We start from the raw sequence: 18,604 nt of genomic DNA, 5'->3' as shown, positions 1-18,604 counted from the left end.
GCCCAGCAGCCTCAAGGCTGGGTTTAGGGGCTGCCTGCTGGGCTGGCTTGGAAAGGGGGGGCTGGGGGAGTGTCACCTGGGGGAGGGGGGCGCCCCGCGCTGCTGGGGGCTCGGGCGGGGAGCGGGGTGCTGCCCCCTGACCCCCCGGGAGCAGGGGGGCCATGAGCTCTCAGGACGAGCAGTTCCAAGCAGCAGGCCCTGAGCCAGCGGCTTCCTCCGCCGAGGATGGCATGACCTGGTGGTACAGGTGGCTCTGCAGGATTGCCGGGGTCCTCGGGGGCATGTGTAAGTATCCCCTGCCCTTGCAGCCAGAGGTTGCCCCTCGGCATCGCTCGTGCATGCGGAAGCAGGTCAGGGTGCTGCCTCCCTCGTGCCAGGGTCACGCCTGTGTCGGGGAGGGCGCGCGGGAAACACTCGCTCGGGGTCGAGGGTTTGCGTCCGCTCTAGATCTTCGTTTGCTGCGTTGGCACACGAGGGATGCGCTTCGCGCTCGCTGAACCTGCTCAACTTCGGCACCTGGGGGAAGGGGCGTCACGGGGGGCAGCTGCAGATCCTCGAGTTTCTCCTTGGACGCAGCACTCGCGGGAAGCGGGGGGAGCAGCAGCCAAGCCCCCAGGTCCTGTGGGAGGGCTGTGAGCAGATAAACCAGACGATGATTTTATCGTGAGCGCCAAGCTCGGGGTGCTCAGCAGCGTCAGGTTCGGGGGGCTGTGGGGTTTGGTTCGTCCTGTTTGACTGTTGGGTGTTTGTCTGTCCCTACAACTTCTTTCCCTGTTCTGAACGTCGGAGGTGTTTCCTGTTACTCCTGTTGTTGATTGCAGAGGGCCCGCCTGTGGGGTTTTTTTTGAAGGTGAATAATGGACTTGGTTCGTGTTGTGTGTTTTTAAGGGGTTTAGTCTCGGACACAGAGAAGAAGGGAGCCGGTGAGTGAGTTGGCTGCGCTCTGAATTACCTGCTGCTGAAAAAAATTTTCCCAGGGAGAGACTTTGCAACTTTGCCAGAAATCAGCCTGTCCTGTAGTGCTGTTTTGCTACATTCTGTGGAGAGATTAATAGCTCTTAAAAGCAGAAGGGACTGTTATGACCGCTTAGTCTGATCTCCTGCAGAGCACAGGATGGAGAATTTCTTCTGCTTCAGGTCCACGACTTCTAGTAAAACAAGAGTGTTTCTCAGCCAGTGCAGTCAGTCCTGATTTATTCCCTCAGCTGTAGCGTTTTGTCTGATCCCCCCTCTCTCCCTGACCCCTTCCCATGCCTGTGTCTTGCCTCAGGACTTGACTGCACAAGCCCACGGCGTTTCTGAACCAACCTTGTAGACTGTGGTATCGTTGGGCAGGCTTGTTACAGCCCTCTTTGGCTAGGCTGGTAAAACGTATGCTGCTCTCACCGTTTTATGTCTTAGGTGCTGAAATTCTAGAGGTGTGAAAAGATTTGGTAGGACTGCTCTTATGGGGCAAAACATACTGGCCTCGCCATGCTCTGCCTGAGGCCCCCGCGCTTCTGGTCCCGGCAGACAGCCAGGAGACCAGCTGGGACGTGTCTTCGGAGCAGGTCCCAGGTGGGGGTTCAGTGTAGCGGCGTCTTTCCCACGGGCTGGGGCCGTAGCCGGAGCCTCGGTGCTGTTTTGTGTGGCTTTGGCCCATGCAGAGCTCAGGGGGAGGCGGATGGAGGGTGAAGGCTGTTGGGTCACATCGGTGGCATTGCCCACCTCGTGCTAGAGCAGCTCATGAGTGGCTTAAAAGTGCAAGTCTTTGAGGGCAGATTTTTTTTTTTCCCTCTGTCTTCATGTTTCATAGCAGCTGAATTATACTTGGATTATTTTCCCAACCTTTTGTTCACAGCTCTGAGAGCTCAGGACTTGTTTTTAAAGGAAACTGAGAGTTTTAAGTATTTGGGTGAGTCTGTGAGAAGAAGCTTTTGGAAGAAGAGCCAGGCTCTAAACAGGAGTGCTGATGATTTGGGGAGTCAGACAGCTTGCTCTGTGCTCCTGACAGTCTCCCTCCATGAGGTTCATCAGGCAGAGAACGACACAAACTCCTCTTACGAGCAGGGAAATGGGGGACTGTGGAAAGCAGCAACTCTACAATGCCCTATGCTAGTCATGGCCGACTTCAAAATGCTCCTTGTTCAGCATCACCTCGCTGAAGGTGGACAGTTTGGAAAAGGGGTGACTAATAACACGTCAAGGCTAGAGTTTGTGGCTATTTTCAGAGTTTGCTATGAAAGAGCAGAAATCTTTTATAAGGATTTTGATCAACTGGACTCAAAATGTGGTCCTGCTACAGGGCTGGATTATTTCTTACAGGAGGAAAAATTCCCTGTAGAAAGAATGAGAAACTTTGTTAGTGGAGGTGAGACTGGCAGACAGTGTTTGCTGTGTGCAGACACCTGCAGCTGACAACTTGCTTAAGCCAGAAAGGTCCAGGGGCCGGTGCAAGAACAAGCCAAACAAGGTTTGGGATCTGTTTCTGGCTCTTTGCACGGGCTGGCTTGGTGACCTTGGCCAAGGCCCTTCTCTCCCTTGTGTTACTGTTTGTAAAAGGTTGAGGAGACTCTGTGGCTTTTATAAAATGCTTTAGGAGCAAAAATAGGCTTGTGTTGAGGACAGTGACCAGCTGCTTGAAATGAATAGAGCCTTTGTAGGGGCTGGTGTTCTTCCCCCCCATTTCAGCTCTCAGTTATTTGTGCTCCCTCAGGGATTCAGGATGGGACAGCAGTTAAACAAATGGCAGAACTATCTGTCTTCCATAGCTTATGTGCCATCGAGCATTATCTGCATTTTAAACCGATTGCAAGGCCTCTGTTTTGCAAAAACAAGTCTCTGGCTTGGTAGCTCCATCCCCTTTTGGCTACTGAGGCAGGAGCTGATCCCATCCCAGTGGGGCAAGGATGTACTGGGCTGCTGTGGGATGTGCTGCTCTGCAAAGGAGACCGAAGGTCACCAAATCATTATCTCTGTGGCTGTTGGCAACTGCCGCTGAGTGCAGTGTTCCTATGATTATAAACCTTTGACTCCTTTCCTGCTGGCTGGTGCTCCTGCTGACGTAGGGGCTTGCTCAGCTCAGGCTTGCTGGGTCATTAGTCCATTGGCAACCAGGGTGGTTGCTTAGCTGAGACTACAGCAGAAACACTGACTGCTCAAGGGTTGTTCTGAGGTGTTTGAGGACAAAATCAAACCAGAACCCTGGCAAAATAACCCCTGGCTGGCTAGATTAAAAAAAAGGATAAGGTGAAAAACCTGCTTGAAAAACTAACATTCTGCCTCCCCGGGTTTGTTGTGTGGTTGAGATCAGTTTTGTCGCCCTGTGAACTGCTCGGACCGCTCTGCTGGGCTGGGCTGTTGAAGTAGGCAGGGTCCTGCCCCAGCCCTGGCTGCATTTCAGGGATAGTTGAGACGGAGCTGGGTTTTGCTGCTCTGCTAATTATAAAGTACCTGAAAGTTACTTAACATTATTTTCAGTAGTGTGCTTTCCTGGGGGAGAGCAAGTGTCACAAGCCTGCGGTGCTTCCCCTGAGCTCCCCTTCCATCAGCATCCAAAGGTCTGTTGGTCACAAAGGAGAATTAGAAACCTCCACGTTGTGCCCTGCTCTCCGACCAGCCCGCTGCTCCCAGCAGTCCTGCTTGCCGTTGCTCTTCCAGCTCTCTGCATATGTGACCGTGAGCAGATCATCCCACCCCAGTGCCTCGCTTTCCCCTGCAGCGTGGGGACACCAACCCTAGTTCCTTTGCGATGGGAGGATGCGAAGTGCCCTTGGAGCATGGATATTAACATGTCCCCTGGCATTTCTCCTATCCTGGCTGATCATGTTCTCACAGGATTCTTCAAGAGATTTTGGGTCTTGTGAAATAGCGCTAGGAAGCCGTTAAAAATAACCTTGTTTAGTTGTTTCCTAAAACCAGGAGGTCACTAAGTGACCTTAGATTAGTCCTGTCATAGGCCTGCAGCTCCGTTTCCCAGTCTGGTAATTAAGGATAACTACTTTTTAAGGGAACTTTGAGGATTGAGCAGTGACTTCTTTAAAGAAACCTGAACCCAGGCTGCTCTCATTCTCAGAGATGGACCCTGCTGCTCTTCATTGTGCCATCATCATCCCCAAGACAGCTTTTGGGGGCTATATAATTTTAGCTGGAGTTTTTCAGGGTGGTGTTGTTTACTACTGTGGGCTCTGCCGTGTCTCGCTGCCTTCCCTGCCTGGGCTCGGGTTCCCAGGTGAGCAGCAGCAGCCTTTTGGTACTGGTGGAGGCAAAGGGCCGTATCGAGTGCCGGGAACACTCTGCAAATTTAATGAGGCAGGAAGGAGGCACATGCTGCCTCGGCTTGGATGCTGCTGCCTGGTTCCTCTCCTTGCATTACAGCATCGGGAGTGCTGGGGCTATTTTAGGCTCTGCTTTTATCTAGCATCCACTTCCATTTGTATTAGCAGAGACCCAGACTTGGCTCTTTTCTGCCCATCTCTAGTGCAGAACCCGAACTGTGTGGCTGAGACTGGGCTCACCTCTGGCTTAGTTGTCTGTCCATGTGCCTTGGTGCTGCAAGTCATCTTTTTGCTGAACTTTCCCTGTGTTGTTCAGAGATGGATGCCTCCTGGGACCTCTTTGTTCATCCTGGGACAAAGCGGTAATTCCTTAGCAAATAAACCCCAGGGTGCCACAGGGTGCCACGTATGTGATTCCATGTAAAAGGAAATGCTCTGTTGTTCCACACAAGTGAAATAGTTGTGCAAGTATCACGCTGAGACACCAAGTGCTTGGAGCAAAAGGATACCTGGCTGGAGGAGCTGGGAACAAACCCTCTCCCCTGCATCCTGGGCTCCTCTTTGGGCTGTCAGACCTCTCCACCCACCCTCCTGTGCTGTCTGTGCAGGCTGCTCTGCAGTGCCTAGAGGTGCCAGCCAAGGCAAGGGCTCTTCTGGGCAGCCTCTGCTCTGCAAAACAGCCCAAAATACAGGAGAGCAAAATCACGCTGGTGTGGCTTCCATTAGCAGGGCAGAGCTGTGAGGAGCAGCCAGCCCTGCCTGCTGGGCTTCAGCCCCGCTGCCCCGTGGCTGCACTGGGTTGGTCTTTGTGGTCACCAAAAGCCTCTTTGCTTTCCAGCCTGTGCCTTCGCTGGTCTCTGGAACTGCGTCACCATCAACCCCATGAACATTGCGGCCGGTGTGTGGATGATGTGAGCTGAGTTTCTCTTCTTTTTTTTTTTTCTGGGAGGGAGATTTGGTTAATTAAATGTCACTGGGTAAGGGGCAGAGCTGTTCTGCTTGGGCAGTGGACATGAGGGAAATGTCCATCAGGCACTGCAAATTACCAGATCTTGCTCCATCAGGTTGCCCAATGCTGGGTTTATTCTATTTATATACTTTCTTTACCCATTTTTAAGTAAATACTGAGATACCCTTATCCAAAGTAACTCTGGGGCACCAGCATTTGGGAATTATCAAGAAGGGGGGAGGGAGCACAGTGAGGTCCAGCCCTGCCATTCCTCCTGCCTGCGTTTGGCCATGGGAGGGGCTGGTGTCGGGGGGGCACTGCTGACCCTCGGTGGGGCCACGTGGGCAGGATTAACTCTGGTTTGCTCTATCTGGAGGCTCAACGCCTTCGTCCTGTTCCTGTGCGAAGCCCCCTTCTGCTGCCAGTTCATCGAGTTTGCGAACGCCGTCTCTGCGAGGGCGGACAAGCTGCAGCCCTGGCAGAAAGCTGCTTTCTACTGCGGGTGAGGATGCTCCTGGGGTGCGTCATGGTGGTGAAACCATCCCAGGAACCGTGTTGGGATGCACGTGGGCATCCCCGCATCCTGTGCGGAGCGGAACCTGGCCCTGAGGGCTGCCCCTCTCTTCCAGGATGGCCGTGTTCCCGGTCGTGCTCAGCCTGACCTTGACCACGCTCTTTGGAAATGCCATTGCGTTTGCCACTGGCGTGCTTTATGGCCTGTCAGCGCTCGGCAAAAAGTAAGAGAGATGTCTGCTTGTGGAGGGGAGGGAAGGGGAAGGGGGGGCCTCCAGCCCTCATGCCCATCTGCCTCCCTAAGGCTGTGCCGTGCTTTTTTTACTAACCCTGCTTTCAGGTGTAGGTGCTGCTGGAGAGCATCGCCCTGCCATCATCTCAAAGCCCTGGGAGGGAAGGCCTTTTAGACTAGATGTCAGGAAGTATTTCTTTACAGAACAGGTTGTTGGGCGTTGGAAGGGGCTGCCCAGGGAGGTGGTGGAGTCCCCATCCCTGAAGGTGTTCAAGAGTGCTGAGGGATCTGGTGGAGTTGGGAATGGTCAGTGCTGGGTTAATGGTTGGACTGGATGATCTTCGAGGTCCTTTCCAACCCAGTTGATTCTGTGATTCTGCCTTAGGGTTTGCTGAATCTCTGAGCTTTTCCTTGGGAGCTCCATCTCGGTTGCCTGGTGGGTCCCAGCCCTCTTTCTGCAGCCGTTGGATGGGTGGGCCCAGCTCTGGGGGCGGTGAGAAGCTTTGGCAGGGTTAGAGAGGGCCAGCAAGTTTCATTTCACTCCGGGCATCCCTTGGCATGGGAAGGCCAGGGCCCTGGCTGGGACACCTCTCTGCCAGGGGCTGTACCCGCCATGGTGTGCCCCCTGAGCTCACATCCACACGCTGTCCCTTCTCTCTGCAGGGGAGATGCCATTTCCTACGCTCGGATCCACCAGCAGCAGAAGCAAATGGATGAAGAGAAGCTCACAGGGACCCTGGAGGGACAGCCTCTCTGAAGCACGTGAGCTCAGGGTATCCTCTCCTGGACACTGAGATGGTGAAGATCCAGAATTCCACTCTGCCCTTTCCCTTCTCTGTTACACCACAATTTCCCTGGACACTGCAGCAACTGGAAATCTCAGGGGCTGGGCCAGGCTGTGCCCTCTTCTCACACCAGCAGCCAGACCTCAGTGCATTGGCCCCTCTCTCCTTCTCAACCCTCAACCAAATATCTCTCAGTTCTCCTACTTTTTAATTTTTATGGTTTTTTTTTTTCTGCAGAGGTGCTGGCTCTTTGAGTGCTGCTTTACAAGCCTGACTAGGTAGCCTTTCTTTGGAGTGATGCCTGATAACGAGCTGAGGATGCAGTGCTCACTGGGGAACTGCTCTCCAGATGGGGTGAGGAGCGACAGAGCTGATGTGCCAGCTCCTTGCCTGCGCTGGTCTCCTCGGAGTCAGGGACCTGCTGGCCTCATGCCTGGGGGTAACCTGCCATTGCACGTTACACCTTTTGAGTAACGCTCTCTGGTGTGGCCCTTCCCAGCTAGAATACACTAATCCAAGGTTTAACAATACATGGTGATACTCAAGCTTGATCTTCTTCCATTGAGTGTATTTTAATATGGGTCCAGCTAGGCCAGGCATCGGAGGCATCGCTGCATGGGAAAGGACTGCCAGCAAAAAAACCATCTACAGACAGAAACTGTCTCTGCAGGGGAGCTGCCAGAGGTGCTGGGGCAGATCCTGGTACCTACAAAGCACAGTCCCCGCTTCCTCTGGACGCAGCTGCAGGCAGTTACTGCAATTTACTTGAATTATAAGAATTAACTACTTTGTCTTAATAAGGGTACTTTTCTTAAACTTCACTCTTCTACTGGGGAAGAAGGAAAATAAGGTTTGCTTTACCTCAGCAAAAAAAATGTACTATTGCTTGAGCCAAGTGGGATTTTTTTTGCTGGTGTAAGGGTTACTGATGTGCAAAAGCATCCTTCTCTGGTGAGCCTGGGACTCTGCTCTGGTATCTCACTCCCCAAATCTGCTCCTGCTCCTGTGACCCATCCCTCCGTGCAAGGGACCTGCTTTCTGCCTCTGTCTGGTGCAGCCTTTCTGTTTGGGCTCATGTTCTTTTTGCATCAGTCCTGGGCTGGTTTTATATGGGAAGGTGGCATATCCTTCCTTTGCAAACAGAGAGAAATCTGCACCATTTCAGTGCGGACAGCTGGGATGTCTTACTTCTTTATTCCAGTCTCCATCAGTGGTTTTTGCATCGTATTTTCTGTTTGCTTTGTATCATGCAGAACAAAACTGCTTGCTAAGTCCAGATCCCCCTCGTCATGGTTTCTTCTGAGGGTTTTAATTTATTTGACTTTACATGATTGCTTTTCGTTTTGATTAGTAAAAAGGAGAATAATTTATTTCTAGTTATTTAAGTATTTTGATGGGACTCGTTTTCTCTGGACGTAGGAGAAAGCAGTGCTCTCTTTCCTGTCCTTCAAAGGACTGCCTCCATTCACTGGGGGGGGTCTCTCTGAACCCAGGGAGAGCCCTGGCTGCTCTAACTGGGATGCTGTAACTGGGATGCCGTAAAATCCCATTTCAACCTTCAGAGTGTTTCTCATACTTTTGGAAAGTGGATTGTCCTTTCACCCCTTTGTTTTCTTCTGGGCCACTGACTTGACAGTTTGTTTTCCCTCTCCTGGGAGAGAGAAGGGAGGAAAACTGGGCTGTAAGTGCTGGGCTGGAGGTTTGTACTCTCATTCAGCAGCCCTGGGAGCTGAGCTCTTGCTGCCACCAACGCTCTGTGGTCCCATTTGAATCACTGGGGTACCAGAGGGGTCATGCTGTGGTCTGAGAAACGCTGCTGGAGGCCGAGTGCTGTCTGTCAGCTGCTGGAAACTATCTGTATAACCTGTCCTTCCTCTGGGTACGGGTGTCTGTATTCTCCCTGGCAGAGCCTGGAAGGGAGCTGCTGCTGGAGGGGTGGCTGGCTACGGGTGCAGGATGGTCCCTGGAGGTTGGGGGGCTAAGCTGCCCGCTAACCTTAGCTGTTCGTTCTTCCTTGCAGTTCAGGGAGGTGTGAGGATTTACACCAGGCAGGAACGCAGCTTGGGTTTATTTACACACAGGGGCCTTGCAGCTGGATGCTGGGTGGCCACTTTGTGCTAAGCCCTGTCCCCTCAGGCCTCTGAACCGTGACTGCTCTCACACCAGCTTGTCTGGGAGGCAGAACAGGCACCGCCAGCCCAGCTGCAGTTTGTTTTAATAAAGGCTGCGCCGTTTCGGAGCTCCCAGCTCTGGGCTGATCCCTGTTGCCACATGCAATACCTGGGGCACCGGCCTTCCCTGTGCCTGTGTGTGGGGACAACAGCCCCCTGCGTGGGTCACGCTGCCGGCCGTGCTGGGGTGCTGCAGGAGGAACACACCGCGGGAGAGTCCAGGGGAATAACCTCTCTGCTCTTCGAGCCAGCGGTGCCCCTGTGCCCTACCTCTACCGGGTGGTTGAAGTGCAGAGTCCTGCCTAGCAAACAGGACATCTGCTTTGATTTCAGGGGGGTTTGGGGTGTTAAGTAGTGTTTAGGAGAGGAATTGTTGCAGACTGATGCACATAGCTACGAGCATGTCTTTGGTAGTGACTGCTTTGCTCTGTGAGTAGTTCCACAGTAGCTTTAGTGACAGGAGGTGGAAGGTAAAGCAGAGGTGATAGAGTAACTCTTGCTGGTGGATCTACACCCACGGTGATGAACCACAGAACTGGTAGGACCCTCGCTGGCTTCATCTGATTGTCCCAATGCCGCAGACCAGCAGCAGTCCCTGGGGCTGTTGCAGGCAGGTGCTGCTCCAGGTCACCTGGAGGGATCATCAGCACAAACAGGTCCGCTCTGCTCCCTCAGCACGACCAGCAGAAGTCCCTTAGGTGCCAGCAATACTGTCCAGCTGCATTTTGTGGCAGTTGGGTGTCACACTGGGGCCATGGCAAGTGAACAACCTGCATCTGCTCTGCCACCGTTAGCAGGCTGCGCAGCTCAGCTCCGAGCTCGACGCTTTTGTTGAAAACTGGCCTCAGGGATTCTTCTGTAAGAGCTGAGCTGGAGCCTTTGACCACAATGCTTGAAGACACCGGGTCTGTTCAGTGTCTGATCCGTGCTCCAAGAGTGCTGACTCCTACAGATGCATGTCTGGAGTGGGAGCTCCTGGGGAATTTCAGCTGTCTGTGATGCGGCTGAAACCAAGCCAGATGCTGCCATTGAGGCTTGGTGACAGCACCCGTGGCTTTTAAAAGTAGTAGGGACAGTTAGTGGGTGGTGTCACCTCCGTGTGAGCAAGACACTGTTTTTATGGAGATAGAAAGGACCTTTAGAGTAGTAGCATCACAATAGTTAATCACAGTGCATGGCAGTTATTAATTGTGTTTAGAGGCACCATCAGGGTGCTTGGAGTTGTGTAAGGATAAATGAAGTTAAAAGCCCTGCTCTAGAGGTTTTACAGGCTCAACCCAATCCCCGCTGATGGCGTTCAGGCTGGATGGCTAATCCATGGGGTCTCTATGGAAGAGGTTCTGCTTGCCAGGTCTTGAAAAGGCCTCTTGGGAGACAATGGGACACCAGTTTTGTTACGTGAGAACTCAAGAGCGGGTGATGCATTGGCTACAGTGAGTTGTTGACATCAAGTGTGGAAAGACACCTGGGTACTGGCAGGACACGTGCACTTAGCAATGGACTGTTACACTGTTCACCACGTGAGCTGGGCACTTCTTACCCATGTGCATTTATACAGCGTGAGACTCTTCCACGTCCCATTCAGTCATGAAGTTGACAGCAGTTGGGCATATTAGCTCCACTGTTCCCTGGGGCTGTCCACTGGGTGTGAAGAGAAGAGCAGAAGCTCGCTTTCTGCTGCAGACCCAGACCTCGCTGCTCTGGGCAGGAGCTGGTTTTGTAACACCAATTGATTCTGTGTGTGCAGTGAATAAAAAGACCATTCTACCTCTGGAAAGAGCCACTGTGATTTCTCAGACTCTAAATGTAGCAAAAGCGCTCAGACTTTCTATATTGAAGAAAGGAGGTCACTCAGAAAATACTTCTCCAGTGAGGTTCTCACAGGACCTGAAGAGTCCAACCTCATTTCATATTCGGGCATTTCCTCCTTAGGCCAAGCCCTGGGAAGCTCAATTCATCTGTGTCATTTTTTCCTCAGGAAAAAACATCCACTGTCTTCAGGGAAGGGTTTCACTGAAGTGAAGATATCAAGACCTGGTCCATAGCCATGTGAGAAAGAGAACGCTCTAGCACAGGGCTGCCAGAGATCCTGATCTTCAGAAGGTCAGTGGAAATCAGAGGCTCTTGAGACCTCCTATAATCAGGCCATGCTTAGAAACACTCATATTCCAGCCAGAGCTGAACATCTTTCTGGAAATGGGTCTCAGCTGCAAAGGTTAGGTCTAATACTGAATTTTTTCTGTGGTTTTGATTTTGGCCCATCTCTCTTCCTCTGTCCCAGGCTGCTTTAAATTAATCCTCTGATAAAACACATCTCTTAAAGTGATTTCTCTCATCTCCTGCTCCAGGAGATCTAAATAGTATCTAGGACATCTTGAGATCTGGGTCAAATATGCTATGTTTCCTTGTCACAGCAGGCTGAATGTTCCAGGCATGGGAGGACACAAGCATCCCCACCAGCTCTTGGGGTGCCAAGTGCATTTCAGGAGGTTGGGCAAATCATCTCCCAACTCAGCCTTTGTTGTTCTGCCCTTTTGGGAGAAGTTAGGTTGGATGTGATATGCAGCAAGGCCATCTGTTCCTCACGGCCATAACCACCTTCTGCACCTAGGGTTAGGCTCTAAAAAAGTTTTTAAAAAGTCCTTAATCTTGCAGGACACACAAGAAAGGGGTAAGAGCAATTTGCTACTAACTATGCAGTTGAAATCTCAGAGTGATGGAGGTGGAGGCTCCCTACACAGCCGTGATGGGGGCGCATCCACCTTCCTCTTTGTGAGTAAAAACCTGCGGTGGGAGGGACCCACCCACCCCAGTACAAAGTATTGTCAGTACCCACCGTGTCTTTCCTCCAGTGAATCACTTGCACTACAGTTGAATGTTTGTCTGTTCCCGTTCTTTGTTTTGTCCTGGATTTTCTTTGTGAACTGTATTTGGTCTTGTTCATTAGGCTTCTAGTGTAATGTGTGTTTTTAGAGCAATAAAACGCGGCAGCTTTTTATACAAAATATCTGACTCTGCCTCTTTCACGGTCCTTAAGTACATGAGACTCATCTGGGCAGGCTGTTGTGGTCCCCTTGTCACCATCCCGGTCTGCCTCTCCCATCCCACGTGCCTGCAGCTCCCTTCTCTGTAAATCAAGGCAACACCTTGCAGTTGGAGGCAAAACTGGTTTATTATTGCAACTACACAGTGAACTTTTGCTAAAACAGCTACAACTGTTAATGCTGTTCCAGCCCAACCCTTGGGCTCTCGGGCTGCTTTGGTGGCTGCTGAGTGAAGGTTGTGCCTGGTCTGCTGTCCACAGCCACACCTTTTATTTTCCAGGACGTCTTTATCTCCAGCCTGGTCCTATACCTTGGGTTGACATGCTGCCCAGAGAGCAACAGGTAGTGTTGAATGGTGGGAAAAGAAAGTAACGTTCCAGTTGGCAACTTCTGCATCTAAAGCGAGATGACTATTGCCACCCATTCCTCTCCCGTTGCCTTCTCAGAGAGCTCCAGCCTCCACCTCCAGCAGCACAACAGTTTTCTTTGTTGCCCTTGAGTATATGGACTGGTAGCCTGGCACGGTGGGCAGATGGCAGCTCCTACCTCATGAATGACCTCCGGCCAGTCCTGAAGAAGGCCTCAATCTGTTCCAGGGACCTGCCTTTGGTTTCTGGAACACAGAAGCCTGTGAATAAGATGTTCCCAGCACAGATGATGGTGAAGAATAGGAAGGGCACCTCGAGGCCAAAGGCGTGCTGGAAAGTGGGACAGAAAGCAGACATGAGCTGGTGCAGAGGGGATCTGAGGAGGGGCTGCTGGATGCCCTCCCCGGGCAATACCCACCACGACCCAGAGGAAGAAGTAGGTGAGAGTGAAGGCTGTCAGCCAGCTCACAACGACGCAGAGGCCAGAGGCCACCCCACGGGCTTTCAGAGGGAGGATCTCTGACATCAGCAGCCAGGTGATGGGGCCCCAGCCCATGGCATAACCTGCAGGGAAGGAGGGGTAAGGGGAGGCTGTTGAGCCTGCGAAGCCCACTGCAGAAGAGCCCTGTGCAATCCTGCCCTGTTCCCCCATCAGTCATTATTCCCTCCCATTCATGCTCTGTTTGTCCTCAGAGTGACTTCAGATGCCATCCTTCTTGGTCTACCAGGAACATCTGCCTGCCTTCTGACTCCAAGCCCGACCTCCTTGCTCTGTATCACCCCATCTTGGATGAGAAATGTCCTCCCCAGCTGGTACCCAGCCCCGTGCTGTGGTCCTGGGCTCTGTCTCACTCTTTGCACCTACCCATTATGAAGAACATGGTTGCCAGGAGGGGGATGAGCGTGATGTAGTTTATCGGCTCAGCAGGAAGGTTGGCAGAGCTCACCAGGGTCTTGTTGGCAATGGTGCCGTTCTGAGAAGCTGGCACGAAGTGGATATAGAGCCCCATGGTCAGGTTGGAGACCAACATGACACCAGCTGTGGAGAGATGCAACAGCACAGTGGGACTGATGGGTGGGTGGTGCCCTCCATGCCAAGGACTGAGCTGCCTCTGCTCAGGAGCTGAGCCACCACCAAATAAGAGAGACCTCCCCCACTCCCTGCCCGAGTCCTGCACGGCTGAAGTTTCCACTCCGGAATGGTTTTAGAGCTCTTGGAAATCCTTCAATCAGAGCTTCCCTTGCGCAACAGTGGGAGAGAGACATACCTGATACAAAAAGAAGAATCTTCCTCCCAGCTTTATCCATCGACACAGCAGCAATCATCACTGAGAACAGACGTACCAAGCCAACAAGAGCTGCATCGTACTCTGGTTTCTGCAACAGCAAAAGCAGTGGGGAAGCTGAGATGGGAGAGCAAGGGAAAGGGCAGGTTTCTACATGTGTTGCCTTGACTCGAGCTGATGACTTCATTAAAGCTGTCCTCCTATAGTGAGAGGCCAGAGGAGAAGAGTGGGGAGCCAGTCTGGCTCCCCATCCTCATGCAGCCTTTCACAGGGCAGGTGCTTGGCAATTGCTGCCAACCAGGTGCTTTAAAAAAGGCTTCAGATTTGGGGTCTTAGAGCTGCAGGGGACTTGGAGTACTGGGCAGCCATCACTGAAGATGAGGCAGTCCGAGCACAGGCTGAACCCCAGGGCTCACCAGGATGACAGATGTTTTCTTGAATATTGACTGCAGGTACACAAGGATGCAGGTGACCCCCGAAAGCTGCTGCAGGAACCTCATCCCCACCGCGATCAGGATGGGCTTGTAAATGAAGGGGTCCTTGATCTCAGCACAGGAAACCCGCTGGCTCTGGAGGGGACAAAGCCAGAAAGTCATTACCACCTCCGGGCACCACTGTGACACCCAGAAGATGACTCTGGAGTTGCCCAAAGGAGGCTGAATTTTGCAGTTTTCACATTACATCTCCACTGGGCTGGAGGTGAGCTGCCTCACCTGCTTCCTCACACTGTCCTTGATCTGCTCATACTCCCGGGCATAGTCCGTGTCCTTGCCCCGCAGCCAGCACAGCGATGCCAGGGCCTTGTCATCCTTCCCCTGGGAGAGCAGGAACCGGGGCGAGTTGGGCATGAAGCAGAGCAGGATGATCATCACCAGCACGGGCACCTCCCCTGCGACAGCCAGCCAGCGCCAGTCCAGGACCAGCCCTGCTGGGGCAGGATGGTTAGGAGCAGAAAGCACGCAGGGAGGGGTGTCCTGGCCTTGCCCCCATGTAAGGACCCCAATGTTTTAATTTAATAAATCCAGTGATGAAAAAAAAAGAGATTTTGAACATGTTTTTCTCCTAGAAAAGAAGCATTTTCAGTTGTACAATACGGGGAAATTCCAGCAAGCTTGCCCAAATCTCCAGCAAAATCCTGCAGCAACCAGGGCATGTGCTGGCAAGAAATGCACCTGCAGTTCATCATGTGCTGCCCTTCAGCCCTGACAAAACCCCGGCAGGACCCAGATCTGCAGGCACGGTACCGGCCACGGCTCCGTGGGTTTGTGGCTTCATTCCTCTGAGCACACACAGAGTGACCCAATCCGGCCCCCCTTTGCACACCCATGGTGGTGGTTGTGAGCTGGCTGTGAGGGGAAGGAATCCATCAACTTGCTGAGAAAGTTGTTTAAAATAAACTCCCCTTTGCTAAGGTTTTGCTGAGGGTTTCCTGCCCTCCGAACACCAAGATACTTGCCCAGTGCGTACAGGACAAGGGAGCCCAGCACTGCCATCATCTGAGGACAAGCGCCCAGCATGCCTCTGACACCGGGGTGGGAGATCTCTGAGATGTAGACCTGGGGCGGGACAACACACACTTAACAGAGCTGCAACATACAGCTGTCACCACCAAAACCTCTCCTCTGTCACCTCGCAGTCATCCACTTCAACCAGGGGAAACCCAAACTGCTGGGAAGCTGCCTGCTCATGGTGGGAACCTGCCTGGTCTGGCAGCGTGAGCTGGTCACAGAATCATCTCGGTTGGAAAAGATCTTGAAGATCCTCCAGTCCAACCATGAACCTCACCCTGTTCCCAACCCCACCGGATCCCTCAGCGCTGGGTCAGCCCGACTCTTCAGCCCCTCCAGGGATGGGAACTCCCCCCTGCCCTGGGCAGCCCATTCTGGCAGGAGGAGAGGAAAAGCCTTGCAGGAGCCACCACTTCCCTCCCTCACCCTGGTGTGGGTAAGTGCTCCAGCCACACGCTCGGACTCCCGTTACTGGAAGGATGTGCCCCAGCGTTACTCAATTCTTGCCTTCCCCTCTGTGTGCAACACAAGGTTGGCATTCAGTAAAGACGGGAGGAGACAACTGCTGGGAGGAACAGGGCAGGGATCGAGGACTTGCCTTCCTTCTTCTGCAGGCAACAAAAGCCAGCACCGTGGGGCAGCTCGGGCTGGCTGCACCAGTGCTGCTAACCCCGTGCATCCTCCCCATCCCAAATCGCCCAGCCCTGAAGCTCTGCTGATGACTCCAAAAAGCAGCAGGATGCCGCCATGGCACCACCCCGAGGTTTCTCATCATGCAAATCCCCATCGAACTCCCGCCCGCAGCAGGTTACCGGGATGGAGGCGGAGGTCACGCCGCCGGCGTAGCCCGTCAGCACGCGGCCCAGCAGCAGCATCCCGATCCCCTGGGCACTGGCCATCAGCAGGTATCCCACGGCGGAGGGCAGCGCCGAGAACATGATGCTCAGTTTGCGGCCCAGGCGGTCATTGAGGAGCATGGCACTGAGCCCCCCCGCCGCCGCTCCCAGCATGAACACCGACTGCAGGGATACACGGACCGGGGCCTCGGTGGGTCTGGGCTCCCCCCGCACACCCACTGCCTCTGCTCCCACCACCCCTGGCAGGAACAAGCCCCCTCCTTACCCCGAACCAGGACGCTGCGTATCGGTCCAGGCGCAGCGCAGGGCTGGGGTAAGCCTCCAGGGCAGGGATGACGGGCGAGGGGTAAACCAGGGCGAAGCCAAAACTGAAGTTCCCCAGGACAGCAGCAAACACAGCCAGGTAGAGCCGCTCGTTCTGGAGGCTCCTGAGGGAGGGACAGAGTGAGAAGGATGTGTTGGGTGCCCTTATCACACCCGGAAGAAATTTTAACTCTGTCTTCCAGCTTCCCCCAGCCTTTGCCGAGGCGGACACCCATGGAGGGCTTTTCCCAGGGAATGGCCATACACAGGCCCAGGCTGGTGGGGTTTCTCTGAGTGGAGCAGCAGATGCTCCTGCCCTGTAGTGGGGTGAGAGCTTGTCCCTCCGTGCACCCCTGATGTTTTCCTCTGCGCCGGGCGGTTTTCAGCAAGCTGAGAAAAGCAGAAGCTGCAGCCAGGCGGCACCTCAGACCTCGCAGAGCAGGGAGGGGGCCCTGGTTCCCCCAGAAGGACTTTATGCTCCCACGACAGTCAGATGCCCAAAAGCACACACACACACAGAGCTCTCCCAGGTGGGCTCATCCAGCACCGCACACCCTGGGCAGGATGAGACCCCATCTCAAGGCAGCTCAGGAATGACAGCGGCGTGAAGCAGCTCTTCTACCACCTCCCCTCAGCCCAGTGCTCTGGGGATGGGGGGCACAGCCCACCCCCCAGCCACCCCCGTGGCCCCAGCCCTTACTGCAGGTATTCCTTGTCGAGCTTCTTGCCAGCGCTCTCGGGGAAGGTCCGATACGAGGAACTCGTCTTCCTCACGAGGGGCTCCCGTGCGCTCGGCTCCATGGCAGTGCCGTGGCTGGTGCCTGTCGCTGTGTGGGTGCTGCTGTGCTTGGGGCTGTCTCCAGAGACGGGGAGGAAGAAGTAGTTGAAAGCGAAAGGGGAGAGACTGCTTGGCCTTGCCTAATCAGAGAAATCTGTGCTTCGTGGGCTTGCCCTGGCCAGCCTCTGGGGAGGAAACCGGGGGTGGGGGGGCAGAAAACCAGCAGACAAAGAGCCATGGGGAAATGACGGTTCTCTGCAAGCCTTCACCCTGCACCCACCCAGCCCTTGGCCCTCCCAGACCCCATCAGCACCAAAATCCCTCACTGCAGCGGCTCTGACAGGGATGATCCTTGCAGAACCATTTCCACCAGCAGAAACATCCCTTTGCTAAGGCCACGTCTCTCCCTCGAGGAACCGGTATCAGTTTAGACTGGCCAAACACCGCTTCTTTGTACATTGATAAATAACACAACGTGAGCCTCCGCAGCCTTGGGAAGGGCTTTCAGCAGAGACCAGAGGTGAGGAAGAGGAAGGAGAAGAAATGAGGTGAACATGGGACACAGGGAGCAGGTGAGGGGGATGAAGAGTGCTGATGAGGATGGAAAAGGGGAGGGCAGCATCTCTGCTGCATTGGGTGCAGCTGCTGGGGGTCCCAGGTTGCCCATGGGTGCCTTTGCCCCCTTGCTCTGGCCCCGCAGGGCTCAGTGGGCAGCGTTGTGCTGGGGCTTCTGCAGGTCCTGGGGGGCTGCAAGGTCCAAACTCGCCCTGTAGGAAAGGCAGGGACACACCTACTGTTGTTGCACTTGGATTTAATTAGTAAAAGATGTTTTTCCCTAAACTACTGTAGTGCTCTTCTTGTTACCATCATTCACCTTAGTCCCTGGTGCTTTTGGGACCACCTGGGTGGTTTCTGTATCCCCCAAGCCTGCGTGGGAGCCCCGGTGACACTTCAATGTCAACCAGGACCTGTTACGCTCTTCCCTTTGTGCAATCTGGTTCCTCTTCTGCAACCACAAAGTGCTGAATTTAGTCTCTGATCGATGCTGGGAATTTACAGCTGACTCAGGCACTCGGGGCTGTGATTTCTCTGCAAGAAGAAAGGTCATGGAGCAAGGGGACATCAGGCCAGCTCATCCAAAAACTTTCCAGTGCTGTGTTGGTCTGAGCAGGGATGTCACAACAATCTCCACCTGAGCTGGAGCTGGTCCCTGTGCCCTGGGCTCCCCCTCCATCAGCAGATGCCATCGGCCACCTCTCTTGCTTGTGCTTTGCTCTGCACATCTGGGCTAGCAAAGCCTGTTTGCTCCCACGCTGGCCATGATCTGTGCAAGTTCATGGCCCTGCATGTGACAGCAGGGCTTGGACAGGCTGCTGGTTGCAGCTTGCAGACCAAGGAAAATCTGCAAATGAGTGGCCTTAGGGAATTTGAAGAGGAAGGCTGCTGCAAATTCGTAAGGCCACTCACTGAGAAAGTTATTCTTTATCTCCTCTGCCCCTCCCAGACCTCAGCTTTTTCCCCAAATCGTGTATACTGAGTCTCTGCCACGCAATA

At 53.7% G+C, this 18,604-nt stretch overlaps 2 protein-coding genes across 2 annotated transcripts; one reads left to right on the top strand and one right to left on the bottom strand.

The window, feature by feature from the left end:
* The first annotated feature begins 57 nt into the window (after positions 1–57).
* Positions 58–8,635, top strand: CACFD1 (calcium channel flower domain containing 1). The gene is made up of 5 exons (XM_026860134.1): positions 58–285; positions 5,095–5,167; positions 5,582–5,707; positions 5,835–5,942; positions 6,614–8,635. Exons 1-5 carry the CDS (start codon positions 162–164, stop codon positions 6,705–6,707), a joined length of 525 nt encoding a protein of 174 aa, XP_026715935.1. The 5' UTR covers positions 58–161; the 3' UTR covers positions 6,708–8,635.
* A 1,904-nt stretch (positions 8,636–10,539) lies between these two features.
* SLC2A6 (solute carrier family 2 member 6) lies at positions 10,540–17,080 on the bottom strand. Its single transcript, XM_026860135.1, has 10 exons — positions 16,973–17,080; positions 16,235–16,397; positions 15,925–16,131; positions 15,061–15,160; positions 14,318–14,529; positions 14,021–14,173; positions 13,587–13,695; positions 13,184–13,357; positions 12,737–12,882; positions 10,540–12,648 (listed from the first exon to the last, which is right to left on the bottom strand). Exons 1-10 carry the CDS (start codon positions 17,071–17,073, stop codon positions 12,493–12,495), a joined length of 1,521 nt encoding a protein of 506 aa, XP_026715936.1. The 5' UTR covers positions 17,074–17,080; the 3' UTR covers positions 10,540–12,492.
* Positions 17,081–18,604: the final 1,524 nt, after the last annotated feature.

This window comes from Athene cunicularia (genome assembly GCF_003259725.1).
Source record: "Athene cunicularia isolate RWA chromosome 17 unlocalized genomic scaffold, athCun1 chr17_part1, whole genome shotgun sequence".
Classification (NCBI taxonomy): domain Eukaryota; kingdom Metazoa; phylum Chordata; class Aves; order Strigiformes; family Strigidae; genus Athene; species Athene cunicularia.
Note: the sequence above shows the minus strand (reverse complement) of the source record. Positions and strands in the feature narration are given on the sequence as shown.

What these genes read in the sequence shown, in the direction of transcription:
- CACFD1 (XM_026860134.1), top strand. Translation starts at nt 162, where the DNA reads ATGAGCTCTCAGGACGAGCAGTTCCAAGCAGCAGGCCCTGAGCCAGCG. An exon ending in GCGGCCGGTGTGTGGATGAT is followed by an intron (nt 5,168 to 5,581) that starts GTGAGCTGAGTT and finishes CTCTATCTGGAG; the next exon opens with GCTCAACGCCTTCGTCCTGT. An exon ending in AAAGCTGCTTTCTACTGCGG is followed by an intron (nt 5,708 to 5,834) that starts GTGAGGATGCTC and finishes CCTCTCTTCCAG; the next exon opens with GATGGCCGTGTTCCCGGTCG.
- SLC2A6 (XM_026860135.1), bottom strand. Translation starts at nt 17,073, where the DNA reads ATGGAGCCGAGCGCACGGGAGCCCCTCGTGAGGAAGACGAGTTCCTCG. An exon ending in GATTCTTCTTTTTGTATCAG is followed by an intron (nt 13,358 to 13,586) that starts GTATGTCTCTCT and finishes ATCTCTCCACAG; the next exon opens with CTGGTGTCATGTTGGTCTCC. An exon ending in ACTTCTTCCTCTGGGTCGTG is followed by an intron (nt 12,649 to 12,736) that starts GTGGGTATTGCC and finishes CCCACTTTCCAG; the next exon opens with CACGCCTTTGGCCTCGAGGT.